This window comes from Denticeps clupeoides, chromosome 4, assembly GCF_900700375.1.
Source record: "Denticeps clupeoides chromosome 4, fDenClu1.1, whole genome shotgun sequence".
Lineage (NCBI taxonomy): Eukaryota > Metazoa > Chordata > Actinopteri > Clupeiformes > Denticipitidae > Denticeps > Denticeps clupeoides.
In genome coordinates, this window is record NC_041710.1 from 32292789 (window position 1) to 32316439 (window position 23651).

The 23651-nt window shown below is 43.8% G+C and overlaps 3 protein-coding genes and 1 non-coding gene across 5 annotated transcripts in view; 2 read left to right on the plus strand and 2 right to left on the minus strand.

Annotated features, from left to right (window-relative positions):
- LOC114788621 (adenylate cyclase type 1-like) overlaps positions 1–6558 on the plus strand; it is a 37458-nt gene extending 30900 nt beyond the window's left edge. For both annotated transcript variants that reach the window (XM_028977352.1, XM_028977353.1), the window contains exons 14-20: positions 11–143; positions 2238–2354; positions 2516–2662; positions 2816–2914; positions 3492–3606; positions 3719–3843; positions 4689–6558. In XM_028977352.1, coding sequence (XP_028833185.1) covers positions 11–143; positions 2238–2354; positions 2516–2662; positions 2816–2914; positions 3492–3606; positions 3719–3843; positions 4689–5045 — 1093 coding nt within the window. In that variant the 3' untranslated portion in view covers positions 5046–6558. The remainder of the gene's footprint in view (positions 1–10; positions 144–2237; positions 2355–2515; positions 2663–2815; positions 2915–3491; positions 3607–3718; positions 3844–4688) is intronic.
- Positions 6559–11918: 5360 nt separating this feature from the next.
- On the minus strand, positions 11919–12021 carry LOC114789420 (U6 spliceosomal RNA). The gene has a single exon (XR_003749671.1). It is a non-coding gene; the product is annotated as a U6 spliceosomal RNA (small nuclear RNA).
- A 1110-nt stretch (positions 12022–13131) lies between these two features.
- igfbp1b (insulin-like growth factor binding protein 1b) lies at positions 13132–14715 on the plus strand. Its single transcript, XM_028975826.1, has 4 exons — positions 13132–13480; positions 13564–13694; positions 14367–14495; positions 14590–14715. The coding sequence occupies exons 1-4, from the start codon at positions 13132–13134 to the stop codon at positions 14713–14715; spliced, it is 735 nt and encodes a 244-aa protein (XP_028831659.1).
- A 1328-nt stretch (positions 14716–16043) lies between these two features.
- igfbp3 (insulin-like growth factor binding protein 3) lies at positions 16044–22057 on the minus strand. Its single transcript, XM_028975827.1, has 4 exons — positions 21700–22057; positions 20451–20707; positions 19744–19863; positions 16044–17150 (listed from the first exon to the last, which is right to left on the minus strand). The coding sequence occupies exons 1-4, from the start codon at positions 22055–22057 to the stop codon at positions 17010–17012; spliced, it is 876 nt and encodes a 291-aa protein (XP_028831660.1). The 3' UTR covers positions 16044–17009.
- Positions 22058–23651: the final 1594 nt, after the last annotated feature.

Sequence of the window (23651 nt, forward strand, 5' to 3'; positions counted from 1 at the left end):
TGTTTTCTAGTGGAAGTGTGGCACTATTCCACATTCATGGGTATGAACCCATCCTCTCATTACTGCTGTTCTCCAGTGCTGTTGCTCTTCACTCACGACAACTGGACTTGAAACTGCGACTTGACTTCCTGTGGGCCACACAGGTAATTCTGACCATACACACACACAACGAGATTTACACAAAGCAACCAATCTACAACACAATATTGCCTTGTACACGCACGTTTAGAAAAATTCTGTCAGTCCTGGAGAGTCCAGGTCTCTGTTTAAAGAACATTCATGTGGGGACATTCATACATTGTTGTCCACTTCTCATAGGTCGCTGTCAGATGTTCATGTGACAACATCTCCAGTTAAAAAAACACGATTAACAACTGTAGTTATATACATAACACATGAGTTATACACATAACTCATGCTCAGTGTGTGGTTTTCAATACACAATGTGAAATAAGAATGATAAATTAATCTGATTCCAAGACTTCTATGCAAACTCTTTTAACATTAGAGCTTATTACACAATAAGATAGAGAGACATGTATTTTTGTCTTGACCAGTGACATAAATAATTGAAATAGCACATCCAATTGAATGTAATAATAATAAAACATAACATTTTCCCAACATGCACAGAAACTGTCAAAACACTTAAGCAAAAGTCCTAGTGCACTAGGGGCAGTACTACATACCATGTATTTCACCTGGTTGCTAGAGTAAGGTGAAAAGTGTCCTCAGGATCTACATAAATGAAAAAATATTCTCTGGAATCTGTATCTGTATTTGCTAGTATATAATTATTTCTGTCACCCAGAACCCCATATTTAATGTGACAAAATGACAGGTGCAGATTTAAATCATGCAAAATGAGGAAGTAGGGTGAAAGCTGTCAATCATTGGGCTCCTCCCATTTTACACACACTCACAATCTATAATTGCCAAACCTAATCTGGGTGGTGGCAGCCAGAGCCCATTGTGGATGCCAGCCCACCACAGTGTCTACACACATTAGTGACAGAATTGGTCTGTCAGGAACAGCAATGGGGTCATGTTAGGATGCCAACTGTTCATAAGGTCCCATCCACACAAGAAAGTTTTTCACTAAAATGGGACGTTTTCTATCCAAACTTGCCTTGCATCCACACGGAAACAGTGTTTCTGTCACGCTGCAGTGAGGTGACGTGATAAAAGAGTAAATGTCAAAGGAGACGTGTAAACAACCAGGATGTCAGGTTGACGAACCACGACTGAGCACGGGACAACTATTAGAATGCTGATTATATAAGAAATGCGCCACCCGGTTCTGCATTCTTACCGCCATGTGACAGTTTCAGGGACCCAGTACAGTTTATTTTATAAAAACAGTTCCAGTGTGAATCTCTCCGTGCGGATGGCAAAGTGGACGTATTAGCCCAACCCCCAACCAGACCTATAACCTCTGTCAGTGCCCTATCTGTACCACTCGCCTGATCAGTTCAGCTCATGCGTTTGCATGAATTGATCGGGGAAGCCATACCAAACTCGTCATACATACAATAATGACAGATGACAGACATCAAGACCAGACCCAGAACACTGGTGCAGGTTTCTGTTCAGGGGATCAGGAAAAGGCCTGTACTTAGTGCCCCGGGTCCGGCTATCGCGCCCAGCTGATGCCTGATGCCAGGGAGAATCATCACAGCATTTCTGTGTGGATGACTACAATTCAGATAACGCTTCCGTGTGGACGGATGTTTTTTTAGAAACCGAAAATCCGTTTTTGAAGAAAGCGTTCTTGTGTGGACTGGGCCTACCCTTACGAAAAACAAATGTATATTGCTATATCCTAGAATTTATATTGCAATATATGAGAAACTTCCCCATACATAATATATATAATGTTATTTAATGTAGGACATTTTTTTGTATATATACAAAATATATATTAAATAGTAATACAATGTATGTATTCAATATATGAAAACAGCAATAAATGCAATATTTTCATATATTGTCATATATCCTATTTCATATTTATATATTTATATATTGCTTACATATAAAATATATTATTAAATATATCAACATATATTACTATGTACAATTCACAAAATATGAATACACACAAAATATATTGTCACATAATATAATAGGAAAATATTGGAAATTAATGAACTGACTTGAACTGAGTGTAACAATTTCCATGAACGTTCTGCTATGATCATTAATAATGACACTCAGAGATGTTCTGTTCTTTGTAGGCAGAGGAAGAAAGGGATGGAATGGAAAAAGTCAAACTTGACAACAAGAGGATACTGTTCAATCTGCTTCCTGTTCATGTGGCTCAACATTTCCTCATGTCCAACCCCAGGAACATGGTAAGGCTTGTGAAGTCAGTATGTTGTAAATATATCATCATAACAATTTGATTATTATACCATGATCATAACATCCACCCCTGTCAAATATTGCATTCAATAACTGTGCAGAGTGCTGGATGCTGGTTCTTCTATTTCTACTCTTTTTTTTTTTTTTTTAGGACCTCTACTACCAGTCATACGCCCAGGTTGGGGTGCTGTTTGCCTCCATCCCTAACTTCAATGACTTTTATATTGAACTTGACGGTAACAACATGGGGGTGGAGTGCCTGCGCCTGCTCAACGAGATCATTGCTGACTTTGATGAGGTCTGTGTCTCTCTGCAATAATGCTACAGTGCTGCATACTTTGGAAATTCTAGTTACTAAAACATTTAGTGTGTGTGTGTGTGTGTGTGTGTGTGTGTGAGTGAGGTAAGTCTTTTGGTTCTGATGTGTTTAACCCTGTCCAAACATCCTCAGCTCATGGATAAAGAGTGCTACAGGGACATTGAGAAGATTAAAACAATTGGCAGCACGTACATGGCAGCAGTGGGTCTGGTACCAACCATTGGAACAAAGGTAATTAAAGCGTGGGCCTTGAGGGTGCTATGAAATTTAGTGTCACCTCCAGCACATGTAAATGTGTTGAACATCCACATCAGTAGTTCTGGGTTGGTCCCCTTCTTCAGTCACATTTTTCAGATTTAGTTAGTCAAAGACCACTGGCCTGGCATATAGTCTATACCATTTACCATCACTCTTATTTCTGTCTGATTGTTCCTGTGGATGTTTATGCAATGAAGAATTTTTTTTAAAGTTATTTCTTTGTTTAATGTGCTCTAGCCCACACACAATGTGAAAAGACGTAGGATCAAATGTAAGGTTCATTGGAGGAAATCATCTCATTGCTTTCTATTTTTACTCTGAATTAAGTAGTTCAGTTTATTAATGAGCCATGTGGTGGGGTAGTGGCCTCACACAACCAAGATTGTAGGGGTGATTACAGGCTCTCCCTATGTTTGTGTGGGTTTCCTCTGGGTTCTCCGATTTCTTCCCACCACGTACAGGCGAATTGGTGACTAAATTAGACGTGAGTGTGTCTACAGGGGTCCTATGGCCATTTCACTATTTCACTATTCCTTTTCTTACCTTACAGGCCAAAAAATCCACATCTGCCCACCTGAGCACCGTGGCTGATTTTGCTATTGAGATGTTTGATGTACTGGATGAAATTAACTACCAGTCCTACAATGACTTTGTCCTGCGTGTGGGTGAGTGTATTTCTCATGTTCTGGTCTTACTGACCAAATGGTCAACACAGACGCAGCTTTTCACATGCCTCATGTCAAGCTGAGCAGTGAGATACTGTTGTCATGGCTGCAGGCATCAATGTGGGTCCAGTGGTTGCTGGGGTGATTGGAGCTCGGAGGCCGCAGTATGATATCTGGGGAAACACTGTCAATGTGGCAAGCCGCATGGACAGCACCGGAGTCCCCGGCAAGATACAGGTAAAACTTTTACCTGCCCTTATACATTTACATTTACAGCATTTATCAGATGTCCTTATCCTGGAGACACTCAGGGTTAAGTGTCTTGCTCAGGGACACAATGGTAGTAAGTGGGATTTGAACCTGGGTCTTCTGGTTCATAGGCGAGTGTGTTCCCCACTAGGCTACTACCACCTTATCCAGAACAACTGTAGTTACAAGGACATTACCCCTGGAGACACATGGTTTCTTAGTCAGGGAACCTGTGACTTGGTGGTCATCTGGTTCATAGGCAGGTCTGTTACCCACAAGGTAAGTCTTCATTGTCCTTTGGCTGGTTTTATTAGGGGTTGCCACAACAGGTCAAGTGAAAGTGATTGTTGTGTGAATTGACTTCCTTACCCGCCAGGCCACCACTGCCCCCAGAAATTTATTAATAAAACATATTAATATTAATATTAGACCGCCTACCACCAACAACCCATGCTAGAACTTCAGGAAGTTGTCTTTACCATGTCTAGATGCCCAAATGCATTAAGTTGCAGGTGTGTTAACAGAAGAAATGTGTTTGGCTATTTGTGCTGACAAGCAATTGTAATGCTGTAAATGTAAATGTAAATTTGAACATGCCCTTTTCATTTCTACTGTATATATTCTAAAACTATTCATATGTGTTATTATATATTTTCCATTGAGGTTTCTATTAACGATATTAAGCTTATTAACCAATTTTATTGACAATCAGTTTTTTGCCTTTTCTCTGACTGTGTCCTTTCTTTGCTTTATGTATAAAAAAGTGGTTTAATAAAAATATGTACTGTGTTATGCATATATTCTGTATGTTATAATAATTCTACTTTTCCTAGGTAACAGAGGACGTGTACCGTATGCTGAAAGTAAACTATGACCTCGTCTGTCGGGGTAAAATCAGTGTGAAGGGGAAGGGTGAGATGCTGACATACTTCCTTGAAGGCAAAGCACAAGGCGCAGGAAACGGGGGTCGCTCTGGCAGTCTGGAGCGAAGGGCGCACTCTTGTGGCCGCTCCAGTATAAGCACAGTGCCGGGCAGCGTGTCATCAGGGACCAGTTTCAACACACGCGTCACCACAGCAACCATCCAGACGTCACCTGGCAACAGCTCTGCCCCTGGTGTCACCAGGCACCTGCCCTCTACCTGTGTGCCCCCTCTAGGTGAGGAGAAAGAGGCCGAAGATGAAGTATGAGGAAGAAGGGCCAAACGAGGCCCTGGAAAGACCAAAGACTTCAGACTTGCATTAACCACCTTTGCCATCACAGAGACGATGCATACGAAGCATCTGACACTGCAATACCATAAGGAACCGACTGTGACAGTTCCGTCTCAGTCTCAGAGCATCAGATGGAGAAAACGCAGCCCAGCCATTTAATAAGGAGGCAGACGTTTGATATTTGGGGAGGTGCGTCTTTTCTGAGGCAACGTTGGGGTGTTACTCTAACCAAGGTGTGACTTTCACTTTTTTAATGTACAATGCCAAGATCTTTAATGCTGTAAACGTACTCTTGATGTTCTTAATATGAGACAAGTTATGTATTTTTTTGTATACTGTGAATGAGTGCGTGAAAGTACGTATGCATGTGTGTAAAATCTCATGTAATGAAATAGCACAAAGCTTTTTGTGAGGAAGCTGCACTGGTGGCATGTTCAGTTGCCACCAGTCTGAGGTCAAAACACTTTTAATGGCACATTTTCTCTCACATTTTGACTAGCAAGAGCAACAAGTGGCTTTGTGAGGTACTGGCTTAAAGCACAATTCTCTTCAACAAATATGCTGCCATGACAAAGGCATCACCTCCTAACCTGTTGTTTTTACATTTTTTTTTAAATTAGACAGCAGGGAGAAAGTTCGTATCTGCAGGGTTTGCTTGCTAGCTGTAGGGTTTAAGCACAAATGCTGTATATTTTGGGGGGATTTTCTTAAATAGTTCAATTTTTGTTTCCGGGCAAATATCACAGACATTTTGGAAGATTCATCTGACAATGCTGCATCGCTCTGTGCCAATGGGCCGGTAATGCCTTGCCTGTCGTCGCCTGGACCACAATTTACTGGCCAATACGTTTCCCAGTTACTTTTTCTCCCAGTGGAAATCAAACTGAATGTTTGCTACCTACTGAAGCAACAGACTAAGTCCACTTTCGTTGGTTTTTGTCCTCGTTCTGACGCCATCACAAGCATACCTACACAGCAGCCCACACATTACACACACATTGACCTCTATCCCAAAGACGAACCGACTCACTCTCATCTTGCGCCCAGAGACGTTTTGCAGGTCATGCGGGACATTGAGAAAGCCGGGATGTTTGCTGACCTACAGAGCAGTGACCTGCCCCCACACTCAAATGTCTACACACATACCTGAACGCATATGGACTGCATACATACACACACACACACACACACACACACACACACACAAAAATGGTGTCTTGAGGTGAAATCAAACACACACTTGCACACACACAACTTCCAAGTGTCCTGTTGTTCTTCAGTGTGTTGCTATGGCTACTCCTGACTATTCCTGTGAATAGGTGTTTCTTGCCTTATTTTAAAAGCGTACAGTCATTCAAACATTTGCCTTGTAGGTAATTCTCTTTGATATGCAGATCTAAATCTTGTAAATATAACTCTATAGAGACTTGTACAGTATAAACTTGTATAATTTAAGATTTTATATTAAATAAAGTGTTGGCGTTCAGTATTTCAATGAGCAAGTAGCATCCTTGAATAAGGATTTATTGATGCTCCGAATTGATATCATACCTTGGTCTTTAATAACAACCTGGCTTGTTGCAGCCAAGGGAGTTTAGCCAGACTTGACCCCAATGTTCATGTGATGAAAGGGACAGTGGAGCGAAAAGCAAACAGACTTGTTGATGATAGTAACCAGGCACACCCCTGTGCCTGCCCTGTCCCCTTCATGCTGCTGCTTCTGGTCACTATTCAATAATGCTCTATTCTTTTTATTCCTTGTGTAGCTCATTGAACATGATGGAAGGAGGGTGTGGACCAGGCTGAGGCTTTGTAATAGTGACGAAGGAGTTGTACACAAGGCACATTTCTGTCTTTTGTGCTCATTCAGAAAGTAGTCACTCAGCTATGATGTCATTATTTCATTAATGACACAGATGCCATTAAAACTGGTGTGACTAGTGTACATTTACCATTATAATATTCACTTGTTCTCATTTTCCCATAGGCTTGGCTAGGTTGTTTATTGCTTAACCTATAAAGATTTGTTTATTGATTACATTATATATCAAGATTAATGTATATTGCCAAAACAATAGAAGTAGTTTTGGATCTAGATCTTTTTACACATCATTTTGGCATACATCAATCAATTAAAACATCTAAAGAGATTGCTGAAACTAGTAAAATTTGGTTAAGAACCGTCAAACACATTAATAAAAACTGGAAGGATGTTGGGGAACCATCAAATTTGCTGAAGAAATGTGGTAGGAAAAAAGATTGCGATCATTGATCACTGAGCTCAACTCAGGAAAGAAAAAAACAGCTGAATTCATTGCTATGTCCAGAAGTGACAGTACGAGCATTTCCCCAAACACAATGTGAAGGAAACGCAGTGAAACCCACGGATCAGCGGGGTTAGGGTTGAGCCTGGTCCAACGTAGCACTGGTGGATGGAGTGAGACATGATGATCTGCTCAATTGGATTCAGGTCTGGGGAACAGGTGGGCCAGTCCATAGCATCAACACCTTCGTCTTGCAGGAACTGCTGACACACTCCAGCCACATGAAGTCTAGTCCTGTATTGCATTAGGAGGAACCCAGGACCAACCGCACCAGCATATGGTCTCGCAAGGGGTCTGAGGATCTCATCTCGGTACCTAATGGCAGTCAGGCTACCTCTGGTGAGCACATGGAGGAAATGCCAAAGAAATGCCACACCACACCATTACTGACCCACTGCCAAACCGGTCATGGTTGTCCGGGATGTTGCAGGCAGCAGAACGTTCTCCACGAGGTTCTCCAGACTCTGTCACATGCTCAGTGTGAACCTGCTTTCATCTGTGAAGAGCACCAGTGGTGAATTTGCCAATCTTGTTCTCTGGCAAGTGCCAAACATGCAGCACAACCCCCACGTGGACACCCTCATGGAGTCTGTTTCTCACCGTTTGAGCAGACACATGCGATTTTGTGGCCTTCTAAAGTTCATTTTGCAGGGCTCTGGCAGTGTTCCTCCTGTTCCTCGTTGCTCAAAGGTGGAGGTAGTGGTCCTGCTGCTGGCTTGGTGGCCTCCTCCACGTCTCCTGATGTACTGGCCTGTCTGCTGGTAGCACCTCCATGCTCTGGACACTACGCTGACAGACACAGCAAAACTTCTTGCCACAGCTCACATTGATGTTCCATCCTGGAAGAGCTGAGCCACTTGTGTGGGTTGTAGACTCCGTCTCATCAAAGAACACCAGCATTCAAAAGTGACCAAAACATCAGCCAAAAAGCCTAGGAAGTGAGAAGTGGTCTGTGGTCACTGCCTGCAGGACCACGCCTTTATTGGGGACGTCTTGCTAATTGCTAATTTCCACCTGTTGTCTATTCCGTTTGCACAAAAGCATTTGAAATTGATCTTCAACCAGTGTTGCTTCCTAAACGGACAGTATGATTTCAAAGAAGTGTGACTGAATTGAACTTCTAAATGAAATGCCAATGATGGCAGCAGTAATAATAATAGAATAGAGTAGAATGATGTTTGCATTAGTGCTGCATTAAGCCTACATATTATTATCAGACATTACAGCCAATTACAAAAGGAAGACATAAATATCAGAGAACTATGTAGTTAATCTTACTGCATATCTATACAGGCATTATTTATGTTAGATTTAATTTTTTTTGTTTGTTTGTTTATTTAGTTATTTATATGTGCGATGATTTTAACACTCATTTTAAAACGGGACAGATCCATGTAAAATGCAGGCCACTTTTAATTTCACCTGTCACTGTGAAACGGAGGTTTCCAAGTTGCGTGGGGAGACGGTCGGACTGCGCATGCGCACGCCGCTCTGCAGCCATGTGCTACAGGCCCAGCGTGGAAGGACGCGCTCAGGGAGTTGTGCGCTTAGATAACGCAAAACGGCGAGGAAGCTTCAGGTTTTAAGTAAAGGTTGAGTGAAATATAATGTTTTAGAAACGAGTTAAACTCGGTATCTTCTGTGTCTGGTTAACTGGATCAGAGGGAGAGTTTTAACATCACCTCTCCTCACCACGCTATATAAATGCATATTGCTCATCTCATGTTAACATCTCGAGTGCTGGGAGGGAGCCAGAGTGACCTGACCGGTGTGCTGATGAGTATTGGATGTGACATTAACAGCAGTATTCTCATGGCTGTGAATGGTGCCATTTCTTCTGTTAACGAGTTACTTGCTGATTGGTCCATGATTTTTTCATTCGTTTCACCTGATTGAGACATTTAACAATGAACTCTGGGCCGATGGCGCCTTTGGAACAGTGTTCTTTCAAACAGGAAGAAAATGAATTCAGTCTATTTCAGGTAATGACTATTCTAATGCTAATTTCTGTCTGTACACAGACTCAAAATGGATCTTCAGCCTAGTTTGATCCCCATTGACTAAACTGGAGGCTTGTTTGATGCTAGAATGAATGTTAAAATATGATTAAATGCTTCACTCAGAGAGATAGTTGCCATTTTGTCACAATTTGCAAACAATCTTATCAACCCATGTGTGGTCCGCTTGTATGGACCTGAATCCATATACCTCATTGGCAGGTAAACATAACTTATTACTGTGCAATTTATTAAGATGAAGATTTATATAGATTTAAAAAGGTGTGATAGGTATATGTTCTAGTTTGGTGGTTCTGGTTGTTCCCTGTGGTTTATCTGGAGGCGAGTCATTCAATTATTTTCCATAATTCAATCTTCAGATACGCAGCTCAGCTGACTCCTGTCCTGGAGGACCCTGAGTTTGATATGTCTTCAAGCACACAGTCGATTTTATGCCCCCCAGTCACCATAGGTAGCAGCCAGCTTGAGGTAGGAGATGTCCACAGCTTACTTGGAAGACATAGATCTGCAAAGCTCTCCTCCACAGATAAAGGCGCCAACAAGGAGGAAGGAGACCCATGGGAAGTTCAGCCGACATATTCTTCAATAATAAAGGAAACACCACAAGCTTTTCCAGGAGCAGAGCAAGAGAGCAGCAGAGATCAGAACTGTGAAAAGTCCATAGTGCACAGAGCCTCAGAAGATCCTTTGGAGATGCCTGCTGAATTACCTGGTGAAATCACACATCCCACCCAACAAGGAAATAGGGCTGGGTCTGGAATAGACCTGGAGGTAAGGTCAAAGTTTCCAAACTGTTGCCTCCAAACATTTTGCCACTAGTTGTGCGATAATGAATTAGCAGGGCATTTCTTACATTTTTGTGTATTTTATCCTGTACAAGAGCACAGGGAGAAAGAGACAAACTTCTCTAGACAAGTGCAAGACAATGTATTCTTCTAAAAACACAAAGAACAAGAACAGAAGACAAGGACTAAAACATCTCTCACCAAAAAAGGTGTGCAAAAAAGAATTGAATTGTGTACAGTATATTTGTGTGACTCTAATAACATTACCCCCCCCCCCCCCCCCCCCCCCCAGGAGTCCGTTTTTCCCCATTGGCTAATTAGATTGATGTATGATATTGAGGAAGCCACCCAACACAAGCTGCTGGTAGAGTAGCCCTGCAAGTGTCAAAATGCTGTAATAAAAACTTGTTGATGTTTAAAGAAATAAACTCATAACCTTCAACATATTAGAAGCATGTGGTTTGATTCTTACATACATATAACATTGTTGGTTTGCTCATCTGCAAAAGCAGTTTATAATTTCTGTGAAAGCTTTTGGCACATGGCATTGTAGATTTCCACACTCTGCAAAAACTCATCTACAGTGCATCTGGAAAGCCTTTTACTAAGGAGTGGCTTCCATCTGGCCTGATTGGATTTCTGCAGAGATGGTTCCCCTCTGTCCACAGAGGAGCTCTGGAGCTCTGACAGAGTGACCATCGGGTTCTTGATCTGGGAAGATTCCTGGTGATTTGGAGCTTCTTCCACTTGTGGTTGATGGAGGCCACTGTGGCCACTCATTGGGACCTTCAAAGCAGCAGAAATTTTTCTGTAACCTGAAACAATTTGGAGTGTCGTGGCAAAGGCTGTGAATACTTATGTGCTTGTTTTCTTTATTTTTAATAAATTTGCCAAAACCTCAAGAAAATTTTCACGTTGTCGTTATGGGGTGTTGTGTGTAATTTAATATAATATCTATATTATAGCAGCTCCACAGTCTTGGGATGGCTTGCCGGTCAGTGTTCGGTACTCAGACACAGTCTCAGTATTTAAATCTAAACTGAAACTGGCTTTCAGTTAAAATCCCAGACAGTGTCAATTATTAAATCCACTTAATTACACAGTCACCCTGTCAAGCACAGAGAGTGTTAAATTCACTTTAGTTAGGCTGTCCTAGTCAGGGTGGTGACCAGAGGGTCACCACAGCCAACAGCTAAAGCCTCAAAGATCTTCAAATGGACCAGTTGCATTATAATGGACATGTAATGTATACCAGGACACTGGACTAAAACTTCTCTGAACTGTCCAGTACCTCCAAACATGGACAGAGACTATATATATTTAGAGTCTAGATTTAAAGAATATACATAGTGTTTATGTTTTTCAGAGCTGGAATTTGCAGTAGCGAGAGTCTCAGATTAATTTACAAATGGACCCCTAAAAGGGAAATTTAAAGTTGTCTAAGAATTCTCTCTATAACTGCTAAGGGTCCTACCCAGGGTCACAACAAAGTTAAAGTGAAGTGATTGTCACATGTGATACACAGCAGCACAGCACACGGTGCACACAGTGAAATTTGTCCCCTGCTTTTAACCCATCACCCTGAGTGAGCAGTGGGCAGCCATGACAGGCACCCGGGGAGCAGTGTGTGGGGACGGTGCTTTGCTCAGTGGCACCTTGGCGGATCGGGAACCTTCTGATTACGGGGCCGCTTCCTTATCCGCTAGGCCACCACTGCCCCTAAAAAATATGGAACGCTTCACGGATTTGCGTGTCATCCTTTCGCAGGAGCCATGCTAATCTTCTCTGTATCGATCCAATTTTAGTATATGTGCAGCCGTAGCAAGCCATCCATCTTGGGATGTGGGGTGCACACCTACGCACACATTCACCCACACACTCACATCTAAGGTTTATTTAGAGTCGCCAAGTCTTTGAAAGTGAAGTGATTATCATTGTGATCCAGAGCACACAGTGACACAACATGAAAGGCACCGGAGGGGCAGTGTGTGGGGACCTCAGTGGCACCTTGGCTGTTCGGGATTTGAACCTACAACTATTAAGAGTCTGCTTCATTACCCACTAGGCCACCACCAGTGGGTAAGACTGTACCTAGTGGATGTGCCTTTGTATGGTGGGAGGAAATCAGAGAACCCAAAGGAAACCCGCGTCAGCATGGGGAGAGCATGCAAACTCCACCAACGCAAGCCCACATCCTTGGAGGTGTAAGGCCACCTACCGCCACTTCACCACACAGCCCTCGTATAAGAATAATCCTTACAAAACAAGAGCAATAAGTATATTTTCTGAGACGGCTATTCAGAGTGTGTATCACCGTTACAGCCCAAGCTGGTGCATAATGCTGTACCCCCGGAGAGTGGCGAATTTTACCCTCGCAAATGTTTAACTGCTGGGCTTCTTCGTAACAAACATGTTGTGTTAGCAGTCAGGGTGTTTTGAACGAGAGCTGCTGTTGAGTAAGGCTGTTTACATTACCGGACAGGTTTAGTGAACCCGTACCCCGTCTCATAGGTTGCAAACGGCAAAGGAATCATATAGGCTACATGCAGCACTTTCAAAAGGCGATATAGTCATCAAATCAGAACATTTCAACGTTCATTTAACAGTCTCATGATGCAAAAAAAAAAAAAAGTAAAAAATAAAGAGGGATGGAATGAGATGTTATTACCATTCACAAGAGCCAAGCACTCTTTGTTCCAAAGTAAATATTGACGTCCGTTGGGTTCAAAGAAGCGGCGGTCTGGATTTACGTCCTCAGGCATGACCCAGGTCACTGTAGTTTGTTACAAATAATTAATTTCAGAGACAGTGGAGTTAAATTTTAACTTAGCCTGAGGTCAGTAGATCATATAAGTACCTCAAGGAGTTTCTGTGTGAAATTGGACGTTACAACCGACAAATAATAGCTGCTTTCTACGGAGATATTTCTTTGGAAATGAGTGCACTGCCTTTCTGCATTACCTGGGTCTTTGCTATCATCGCTTTCGTCCCAGATCTGACTCGGCCTTCTCCCGTCATCGCGCCAGAGCCGATCCGATGCGCCCCGTGCACCCCAGAGAAGCTCGGTGAGTGTCCGCCCGTGGCCAACAACTGCCGGGAGGTGCTGCGAGAACCAGGCTGTGGCTGCTGCCTCGCATGCGCCCTGGAGAAAGGGACCTCGTGTGGCATTTACACGGCACACTGCGCTACTGGCCTGCAGTGCACACCGAAGCCGGGAGACCCCAGACCTCTGCATTCGCTCACTCGGGGCCAAGCTGTGTGCACCGAGGTCGAGGAAGAAGAAGGTGCGTGGAAACTTCCTTATGCAAATGAGTGCTTTTCCTAGAGGAGGAGCACCTCCATAATGTTGTGTTTTCTGCCCTGTCAGAAGAGCTTGATCATGGCTCCATCCACTATCTCCTAGGCCTGAACAAACCACTGGACACCGCTGATGCAGCTGAGGCTCAGGAAAGTCTGAAGGCGAGGGTCAATGCCATTCAAAAGAAGCTCACCAAGCAGGTAATTCTAATTATTCGACCCGATACATGTGTTCATCCACTGGAGGGAGATGTACTGCTGCACTATGGACATTTAGGATGAAGCGCAGTACTGATTTTACTGTCTATTACATAGATCTACACACTCATACAGTACAACAGCACAAAACTGTATTAATACACATTTAGTAAAGTTATTCTACGTTACATAGACATATTTAAACAATGTAATATTGCTGCAATAAGTGCATTCATATAGGGAACGTAACTTAATTTAAGGCAAAGTGTGCCGATGGAAAGGTTGGATATCAGCTGAAAGAAAAGTCAAGATTTAAGTGTTTGGGGTAGTGGTGGCCTAGCGGTTAAGGAAGCAGCCCCTGTAATCAGAAGGATCCGGCAAGGTGCCACTGAGCAAAGCACCGTCCCCACACACTGCTCCCCGGGCGCCTGTCATGGCTGCCCACTACTCACTCAGGGTGATGGTTAAATGCAGAGGACGAATTTCACTGTGTGCACCGTGTGCTTTGCTGCTGTGTATCACAAGTGACAATCACTTCACTGTCACATGGCATTGTGAAGCGTTTTAGTTGATTTCTTCATAGCTAAATTGTATTTCGCTTGCTGACTGTGGCACATCGATCCTGCGTTACTGTCTTTTTGCATATGTCCATGCCTATTTACTTCTACCTTTTAGGGGCCATGCCATATGGAGCTACATGTTGCTTTAGATCAGATTACGACCTCACAGCAGACGATGGGCGAGAAATTCACTACTTTCTACCTCCCCAACTGTGACAAACATGGCTTCTACAAAGCTAAGCAGGTTTGTTTGTGGTTATATATTAATAGTCATTTTTTTGCTAAGAAATGGTAACTATATTGCACTTGCTAATTTTCTTTACTTTTTTTTACCACAGTGTGAGACATCTCTGGTTGGTCACACTGCTCATTGTTGGTGTGTGTCTGCTTGGAATGGTAAACGGATTCCCGGATCCAGTGATGTGACTGGTGACGGTCAATGTCATCAGGAGGTCACCCACTGAAGTCGAACACAGACACAGGAGGATGACATGCATGTTACATTAAATTATATTATTTATTCTAACAATACAGCTAGCACATGAATATAGTGGATGTATTCCAGTTTTGATTTGGGATGATTGTTATCATATTTGCAACCAAAAGAAGGACGATACCTGAAATAGTGTTATTTCTGTGTAAGCAACTCCATCTTTGAAGGCTGTGGCTCCAGCCAGGCTCAGTATAGAATACTTTGAGATGTGGGGGGTCCTTGCACTGCTCAGTGGATTTGTCCTGGGCTGTGACAAGCTTTCTTTGTCTTTTCATTTACGTCCCACATATAAATAAGGTACAGGTATGATATTATTTTTTAGGCCAGTATTAACACACATAAAAACAAAGAGCAGGGGCTTTTACTGTCATGTTTTCATATTAGCCTGAACCTGTTTAAGTTATAAATGGATTTCACATGGCAATTTTCCTGTATTCTGTATAAAAATAATTTGATTTGAACAATTTCACTCACATTTTGAGCAACATGAGCCTCGCGGTGATGTGTGACTGGATTATTGTAGCTGTAGTGTTGAAGACCTCAGTATAGATTTGACGTTTGTGGAACAGATCTGTGGAATCTGTGCATTACTGCTCTGTCACAGTGTTCTGGAATCACTGAACTCCTTCTAAGTTATTTATCTCCTCATGCTGCTATTAAATGCACAGTTTATGTGTTCTTTTTGTTCTTTTTGGTTGTTTCACTCCGGTTCCAGGGGAACAATGTAAATCATCTCAACGTTTTTTTCCTCAGCTGTCTCACACTGTTTGTTCATGTTTCATCTTCGACCATAGATTTAGACTTTTGATTGGCATATGTGACCTTCCACCACTGCTTGACTGGTTGAGGTCACAGGGCCACATTCAGAACTGCAACAAGATTTCACTTCTTTTTCATTCATTAAATGTTCCTTTTAATGTGTGATTGAACATTGGTGTCCTAACACTTTGTAATGCTTTTTTGTGCCAGTGTCTAAAGTCTAAAAATAAATAAATCTGAATGAAACCGAACTGAATGTGTGGTTGGTGTACCACTACAAACAACTCTTTTGGTTGGTAAGAACAAAGAGAATACCCAAATCTTGTCAAGTTCTTATTTAGTCTAGGGTTTTATCTTGCAATGGACCTACTCTATTTTACAAACACAAACCGAAAAGAACTATATTTGGAATACATCAACAAAGCATTAATTTAAGGCTGTCCACACTTATTTGTTTGACGTGTGTTTTTTTCCAATTAATCTGTACACGAATAATTAATTTTTCTATTTAATTTTTGCACTCATAGCAATCCATACAACATATCTTGTTTTAATGAGTTTACTTGAATAACAAAATGACATATGAACGCTAAATTATTCGTTTATTTGCTTGACAGGTAAAGATGCAGAAAATTAGTCCTCCTCACCTTTAGAAAAGCTGTCCACTGAGACAGCAATGAGTGGAAAACACACTCCGAAAGGTACAGCAGTCAGGAAGACGGAGCAGTACCTCCATGTTAATTTGAACGTGTTTTTATATCCTGCAATAAGTAAGGGAGTACAAAGAAAATAGAAAATCTTTATATTATAAATATAAAGTGACAAACTCAAGCTGCAAGTAAATGCTGCATAATAAAAAAAAGATTATAAAGTGAGTAGCCTGAGATGGTCTGTAATAAGTGAATCACTCTAGCGTCTAGAGTCTAGTGCATTCAGACTTGTTTTTGATCTGGCTTATGTTTCTGACTGGTGTATATAAAACCTCCGGTTTACTGTAGCTGAATAAATATTCATGAAATAGAAAAAATTAACATAAGAATGAGAATCAGTTAGTTTCTTCCCATGCGTAGTGGACACCAAGCTGACACACGACATCCACATCCACTCCTGTGACAGAGCAGTGAGAGTTTGCCTGTCTTCAGCAGACGGAGGCTGGCATTGGCCTGGCCTCCCCAGCTTCAGGTGGGAGCAGAATGGCCACGATTCAGGACCCAGAGCTTAAAAAAACAGCTAGAGGGGTGCCTGATGGGTCTAGCTGAGGAATTTTGAGAAAGTACTGCCACTACACCTTCTCCTTCCATTTGTCAGGCGCAGTGGTCCATTTAACATGGCATACCAGACCCAGCAACCTCACAGAGAGCCAAGCCACGTCCTTCCACCAATCAGGGTTTGGGATTTAGTTTTCCGAGAGGTGGTCCCAGTTGACAAGGCATATGAGAAAAGAGTCACGAGGAGGTGGTCCCAGACTTCAATCGCAGTCTCCTTTTACCGTCTCCACAGCCTCTTTCATTCTTGTGTGGTCTTTCCTCTGTTGGACCTCTGCGCTGCAGCCATGCACCTCGCCTCTCCTTTGTAACCTGGAAGCGGATGCCCATACTTGTCCACACACCAGCAGAAGCCTCGTTTCCGCCCTTTGGATGGTTGGCACTGCGAGCGACAGCGAGAGAGGACGAGACATGGATGATAATTCGGACCAAAACGAAATACAAATGCAGAGCTATATTTTTTGGTACTAAACTGGCAGCCCTGTTGTAAATACCCAGGCCACGTCTACCCTATATTTACACGTAGAGCTCTGTGGTGAAAGGTGCACATGGACATATTTATACAAGCGGATGTTTTAGTCCCTGTTGAATACCGGCCTGACCCTATAGAAAAGTGTGAAAACAGAGCCAACCATCATGGAGAGCAGCAGCAGGCCCAGGACCAGGCCAGATCCTGGCACAGGTATTTTCAGGGCGGAGCTTTAGAAACAACCTCCTGTTGCCAACCTGTTACAGGGCAAAGCTGAAAGGTAAACAGTGAAGCTGCTAAAATATTTGCTTAGGATGGTCTGTGAAGCGGCAAGTGCCAGGATCTATTTCCAGCAGCCTCTGACCGGCACAAATCATCTGTTGCTGATTATACACCACAGCCCTCAAATTATGGGTGCAACAAATAACTTACAGAGTGTGGAGCACTCCCCCCGAGGGCCGCCATTTTACTCCCAGTTTTACTAAAGGTCGCAGGGCTGCCCAGTGAAAAGCAGCTATTCGGGAGGCCGCCCGCGAAATTACGCCGGGTCTTTTTGTTTCAAGTTGGCCAGTCTCTGGATATACTATGTGCATATCTATATCTGTTATAAAACACCTTTTTCATATTTAAATATATTTCATATTTAAACCCATTTACATGTGCAGCATTTACACCATTATTGGAGTATCTTACCCACTAGGCTTCCACCACCAAGTCTTACTATGTTACAATGTTACCCTGTAGTTGCCTTAGAACTAAATAATTGTTCCAAGGTACTTATTTACATTTACAACTACAATCAGTAGTTACAGGGACAGTTCCCCCCTGGAGCAACTCAGGGTTAAGTGTCTTGCTCAGGGACACGATGGTAGTAAGTGGGATTTGAACCTGGGTCTTCTGGTTTATATGCGAGTGGGTTACCTCTAGGCTACTACAACCCTTATATTACCACCTTATTGTCAACTATAGCAGGTTTATAGAATTGCTGTGTATCTAGTTAATTTTTTTGGTTATAAAAATGAAACTCAGATACATTATCAATTTCAAAGTTTAAAATTCAACTGACAAACTTTAAAGTTCTCAAGATTCTACGAAATAGAAAAAAAATTGGATAAAGTACATAGTCATCTTTGTTTCTGTGGTAATATATTATGGCAGTGGCAATGTTACAATGGTTTTGTATTTCCAATTTTATAATTCTTCATTGGTCTGACAACACAAGATTCTCATCAACAAATCATAAAAAAAGTAGAAGTCATCAGACCTGAAATATGATCATAAACATTTTGGTCTAAAAGCTAATAATCAACTGACCAACGCTCCATCTTTTGCGGATCTCCTTGTGTTTTAAACCACCACGGCAATAAAACGTCAGACGATAATGTGGCTCTTGATGGTGAGCTGCTTTTAAAAATGATTGCAGGTCAACGGACCCGCTCGCACCAGGCTATATAAATATGGCTCTGATGTAGGGAACACGCAGGCAAGTAACTGCCTCCATATGAGAACCATCCAGCCCTCATTTATTAAAACCTAATTGTGGGTGTGCCATGCAGATTTGTACTGGACTCCCGACTCTATTTCAGGGTCTGACAATTATGGCGAAGGCCCTCCGGGCTTCAGGCTTCGGGCTCTGATGGCCACCTTGACGTTGGTCCCCACAGAGTGGATTAGGAAAGATGGCCTCTGCGTTCTCCAAGCGGCTTTGGGCCTGTGGTTCCTTCCTCTTGGTCTAACCGCAGCTTACGTAGATCAGTCTGGTGCGGTGATGCAGCAGTAAAGATCGCAGTGGTAGGGTCAGGCACAACAGAATTTACTGGAATTAACAGCCATGAGTAATGGTTATTTGAGGCCAGCAAATGTGTGTTACAAAAACAGAAAACCTCTGAAAGTGGGCAGCATCCTCTGATGCTCATTTGCCGTTCCTCCTCCATTTGCTTTTGGACTGGAATGCAGGCACCCAGTACACGTCTCTTCTCGTGTTTTTCCCATATTAACCCTGTCCGTTGCCAAATGGACAGCTGGCAGGGTTCAGCACCCTGGACAGAGATCATGTTATCGCCACCAACAAAAAACACCCCATTAACCAGGTAGCTCTTTGTTCAAATAAATATCAAATGTTAAGTCTTCTTTCAGTTTAAATGCAATTGATGTAATGGCATCGCACAGGTAAAAAAAAAAAAAAGGAGATTGATGTGGTGTCTTGCATCCACCGTTTCATATCCTCCCTCAGCATTATCTTGACCATTTCAGAACTCTCCGTTTGTTTCTTTTGAGCCGTCCCTTGTTAGATTTACTAGAATATATTGAGTCATTGTCTTTTTGTGTTTTTTTGCATATGTGATTTAATTACTAATTCCACAGATATAACATTGAAATGAGGATAGAAAAAAATCCACATTTAATTGGGTGTTCTAATTGCTTTCTGAAGCCACCGTCTACTCTGTCCATTCATTTCACACTCTTATTGGTGCGGTGGTGTGAAGTTTCTTGCCCCGAACCTCACCTGCTTTTTCTTGTAGAAGCCTTTCCTGTCACAGTTTGGGATAGGGAAGCCGTGAGGGTTGATGGTGTCTCTGACCTTCAGGGCCTTCAGGATGCTCTCCATTTCACGCCGACAGGGACCCTACAACCAGCCGTGGAACAGGGTACGGGTTAGCAGCGCTCAGGCACTAGTGCAAGCTGTTTACACGCCCAGTACACAGGCCCAGAGGGCGGGAGAAGCAACAGAGAGAGAGAGAGAGAGAGAGAGAGAGAGAGAGAGAGAGAGAGAGAGAGAGCAGACGGCACTGCGCTCGCCGCCAGGCATAGTCACTAATCAGCGTCCCGACTCGACACAAACAGAGTCTTCAACTGTCCACACAGTCAGTTGAAAATAGAAACATATACACAGAGCCTCTCTCGCTCTCTTTCACCCCAACACACACACACACACACACACACACACATGGACACAGATACACATGTGGCAAATAATCAATCTTTGCTCTGCTATTTTAACCTCTGGCCCATGGACAGCACTTGGGTCAGCTGCAGAGCAACACATATTCTGCAAACAGCACCGTCTCTCACACACACACACACACACACACACACTGTGGATACAAGTACACACATCAGAGTAGGCTGTAACCCAGCCCGCACTGCAGGAATCTCCAGTTGCGCTCTCATCTGCCAAAGAGAGAAAAACAAACTCCTCTCAAGCTCGCTTACATATTCTGGGTCCAACTTCATCTCCAGGGAGAAGTTCTTCTGGTCGGTGCCAGGCAAATGTGGGATCCTCTCCACCTTGAAGCTCTCGGTTTTCTTGACGCGATCTCTGCGGATGACCTCAGCCTTTGGGTGGCCCTGGTAAAGAGGGTGATGTTGGGTTGGGGCGTGGGGGGAACCAGAAAATGCCTCGGAGCTGGAGGCATGAACCTCATGGGTGGTGGGGTTCACTTTGGCTCCCTCTACTGGATATCTCTGACCTGCTGGAAAATATCAAGGGTGCATCAGACCGACATTTACATTTACAGCATTTGTCAGGCGCCCTTATCCAGAGCAACTTACAATCAGTACTTACAGGGACAGTCCCCCCCTGGAGCAACTCAGGGTTAAGTGTCTTGCTCAGGGACACAATGGTAGTAAGTGGGATTTGAACCTGGGTCTTCTGGTCCATAGGTGAGTGTGTTACCCACTAAGCTACCACCACCATTACCACCACCAGACAGAACACAGAGAAGAAGTGAGGTCCACCTATCAGACAAGTGCAAACCTCAAACTAATATCCATTCATCAGCAATGTTTGGTACAATTCAGTAGATCGAACCCCCCGATTAGACTAGTAGGTGCGTTTTCCAGTTGCATTTAGTTGCCATTCATCTTAACGTAGTCTGGACACCTGCTTCCTCAAAGTACGGGTGGAAAAGCTTTATCGACTCTTCATACACTTTTCTATGGGGTATGTCAAGCCAGACAGTCACGTCAGACAATTATTCTTTTTTGGCTTAATTATTTACACAAAGTACATTCTTATGAAGTACATTCAGAAGGCAGTGAGAGTATTAAAAGCTAGAAAAGTTGTAGTGCCGCCTCTTTGACAATGTCCAGCGAACAACGTTTGTAGTGAAGTGCTCAGTCTTGTCTTCATGTCATTTTTTCCTGGGGAACCTCGAACCTCAGGCCCGAGCCGCACCGAGCGGCCGCCAAATCCTGACCGCCACTCTAGGTTTGGGACAGTTGGAGTGCTCGTGTCATGGTGTGTGCCTCCACACTGCATTCCTGGGTGTCACTGCCACCTCTCAGGGTGACGGACACCCCACCGGCGAGAAGTGTTTATCCGGCCTGACTTGAGAACCTGAGCCGACTATCCAATACCAGCACCTGCGCTTTTTGAATTATTGAACATTACAGACGTCCCTGCTGCAAATGACGTCACAAGCCCCGAAATATTCCCGTAAAAGTGTGACAAGAAAAGTACCGTCAGAGCCCGGAAGCTGGTTGGAGACGGACGCCAGGCTGGCGCACACCCCGCGCCCCTCCAGCAGCGCCCGCAGCGGCCTGGCCTCCCCCGGCCGCCGCCGGCAGCTCGCCCCGGAGCCGCAGCGGCCGGTGTAGATCCCGCACGCGTGGCCGAGCGGGAGCGCGCACGTCGCGCAGCAGCCGCAGCCCGGCTCGCGCACCGTCTCGGCGCAGCCCGCGCGCACCGGCTCGCAGAGCGCGCGCGCCGCCGCGTCGCACGGCGCGCACCGGACCGCCGGGCCGAGCGGGGCCGCGAGGCGCGCCGCGGACGCCAGAGCCGCGGCGGCGAGGAGGAGAGCGCGAGCGCCGGTCGCCATGGTATCCATGTGGGGCGCGGGTTTGACGCAACGTCGCAATATATAGCCGGGAACGGGGCCGCCGTTAGGCAACACCCCTCACAATGAATAATGTAAACGGCGGCGATCTCGGTGGAGAGCCGAGATTATCGGTTTTTTTACTTGCAGAAACAACCCATTTTTGAGTCCAGGGATAAGGGTCAGAAATTGTTACCGACAGGCAGGTACCTAGAAGTAAAAGAGACAGACAGCTGGTAAAAAATACCGGAGAGGTTGTGAAAGTAAAATAAAAACAGGGTGGTAGTAGCCTAGTGGGTAACACACTCGCCTATGAACCAGAAGTCCCAGGTTCAAATCCCACTTACTTCCATTGTGTCCCTGAGCACTTAACCCTGAGTGTCTCCAGGGGGGGACTGTCCCTGTAACTACTTATTGTAAGTCGCTCTGGATAAGGGCGTCTGATAAATGCTGTGAATGTAAAAAAAAAAAAAAAAAAGGAACATACAATAGAGGTGCGAAGCTTCAGAAGAATAATGTTACTGGGAGACCCCAGATAGGAAAAGCTAATTATGGATCCCAAATGCGGGCTGAATAAACAAAGCTGGTTGTAGTATTGATTTTGGCATATTTCTGGTCCACCTCCAGGGGGGGAAAATGTGCAGTAAGATAAGGACACATCTGGGTACATTAAAAAACTGCCTTCCATCATACTTCAAATTAGACCTGTGGGGATTCAGACAGAAGCAACTACCAAAAAAACAAATCCTAAAAAACCTTTCAAAGTAATACTAACACCTATCCAGTGCGATCTGATCAAATTCAGCCCCGCAGTGCCGCGATGACCCTGAACTTGCGGTTAAAAATAGGCCGGCATTCCGCACCAGGACGCAGGAGATTCCTGCGCGTAATTACGCGTTCCGCGATCCCGGCGCGCACGGCGCACGCTGTTCGGACGCCTGTTTATCGCGCCGTCGTGATTTCTTTCAACTCCCTGTGTGGCGCTTTCCACGGACGTGACCGACCGGGGAGATCGGGCTGACAGGCTCCACCGCGGCGGCCCTCCGGTGGAATGCCAGGCATTCGCCTCCCCAGATCCCTCCATCTTTTTTTCTCTGCTGGTGCTGCGCCCCCTGCGAACGTTGGGGCTGTGCGTAAAGAGCGGGGTGAAGGGACAACAAAAAAGGTTCGAAACAAATTTGTGCAAGAATCTTTGCTTTACTTTATACCTTGCTGTTTCACATATTTTACGTTTTATGTTAAAGACATAAAAGTGTAATATTTGGTTATGTTTGCAATATTTGCATATTTGCAATCATTGTATACTTGCAATATTTACAATACTGTGGTCTGTAGCAGTCTCCAAAGCATTTCACTGCATATCACACCGTGTGTGACTATGTATGTGACAAATAAAATTTGAAACAACGTTAAAGCCTAATCACTCATTTTCAACAAGAACACTCATGTCTAGCACCAAAAGCAGGACACAGGGCCCCATTGGTGAAGTCGGATAGGCTCAACATCTTAAGGATGGGGTGCTTACATATTTTTACAAAACTTTTCATTAACTCTAATATTGTTAAACTAAACTAATGACAACCCTGAAAAGCTTAAC

Excerpts from the sequence above, each read along its gene's own strand:
- igfbp1b (XM_028975826.1), top strand. The coding sequence starts at position 13,132 with ATGAGTGCACTGCCTTTCTGCATTACCTGGGTCTTTGCTATCATCGCT. Across the intron at positions 13,481-13,563 it reads CGAGGTCGAGGAAGAAGAAG|AAGAGCTTGATCATGGCTCC; the intron begins GTGCGTGGAAAC and ends CTGCCCTGTCAG. Across the intron at positions 13,695-14,366 it reads AAAAGAAGCTCACCAAGCAG|GGGCCATGCCATATGGAGCT; the intron begins GTAATTCTAATT and ends TCTACCTTTTAG.
- igfbp3 (XM_028975827.1), bottom strand. The coding sequence starts at position 22,057 with ATGGCGACCGGCGCTCGCGCTCTCCTCCTCGCCGCCGCGGCTCTGGCG. Across the intron at positions 20,708-21,699 it reads CCAGCTTCCGGGCTCTGACG|GTCAGAGATATCCAGTAGAG; the intron begins GTACTTTTCTTG and ends ATTTTCCAGCAG. Across the intron at positions 19,864-20,450 it reads TGAAGTTGGACCCAGAATAT|GGTCCCTGTCGGCGTGAAAT; the intron begins GTAAGCGAGCTT and ends GGCTGGTTGTAG.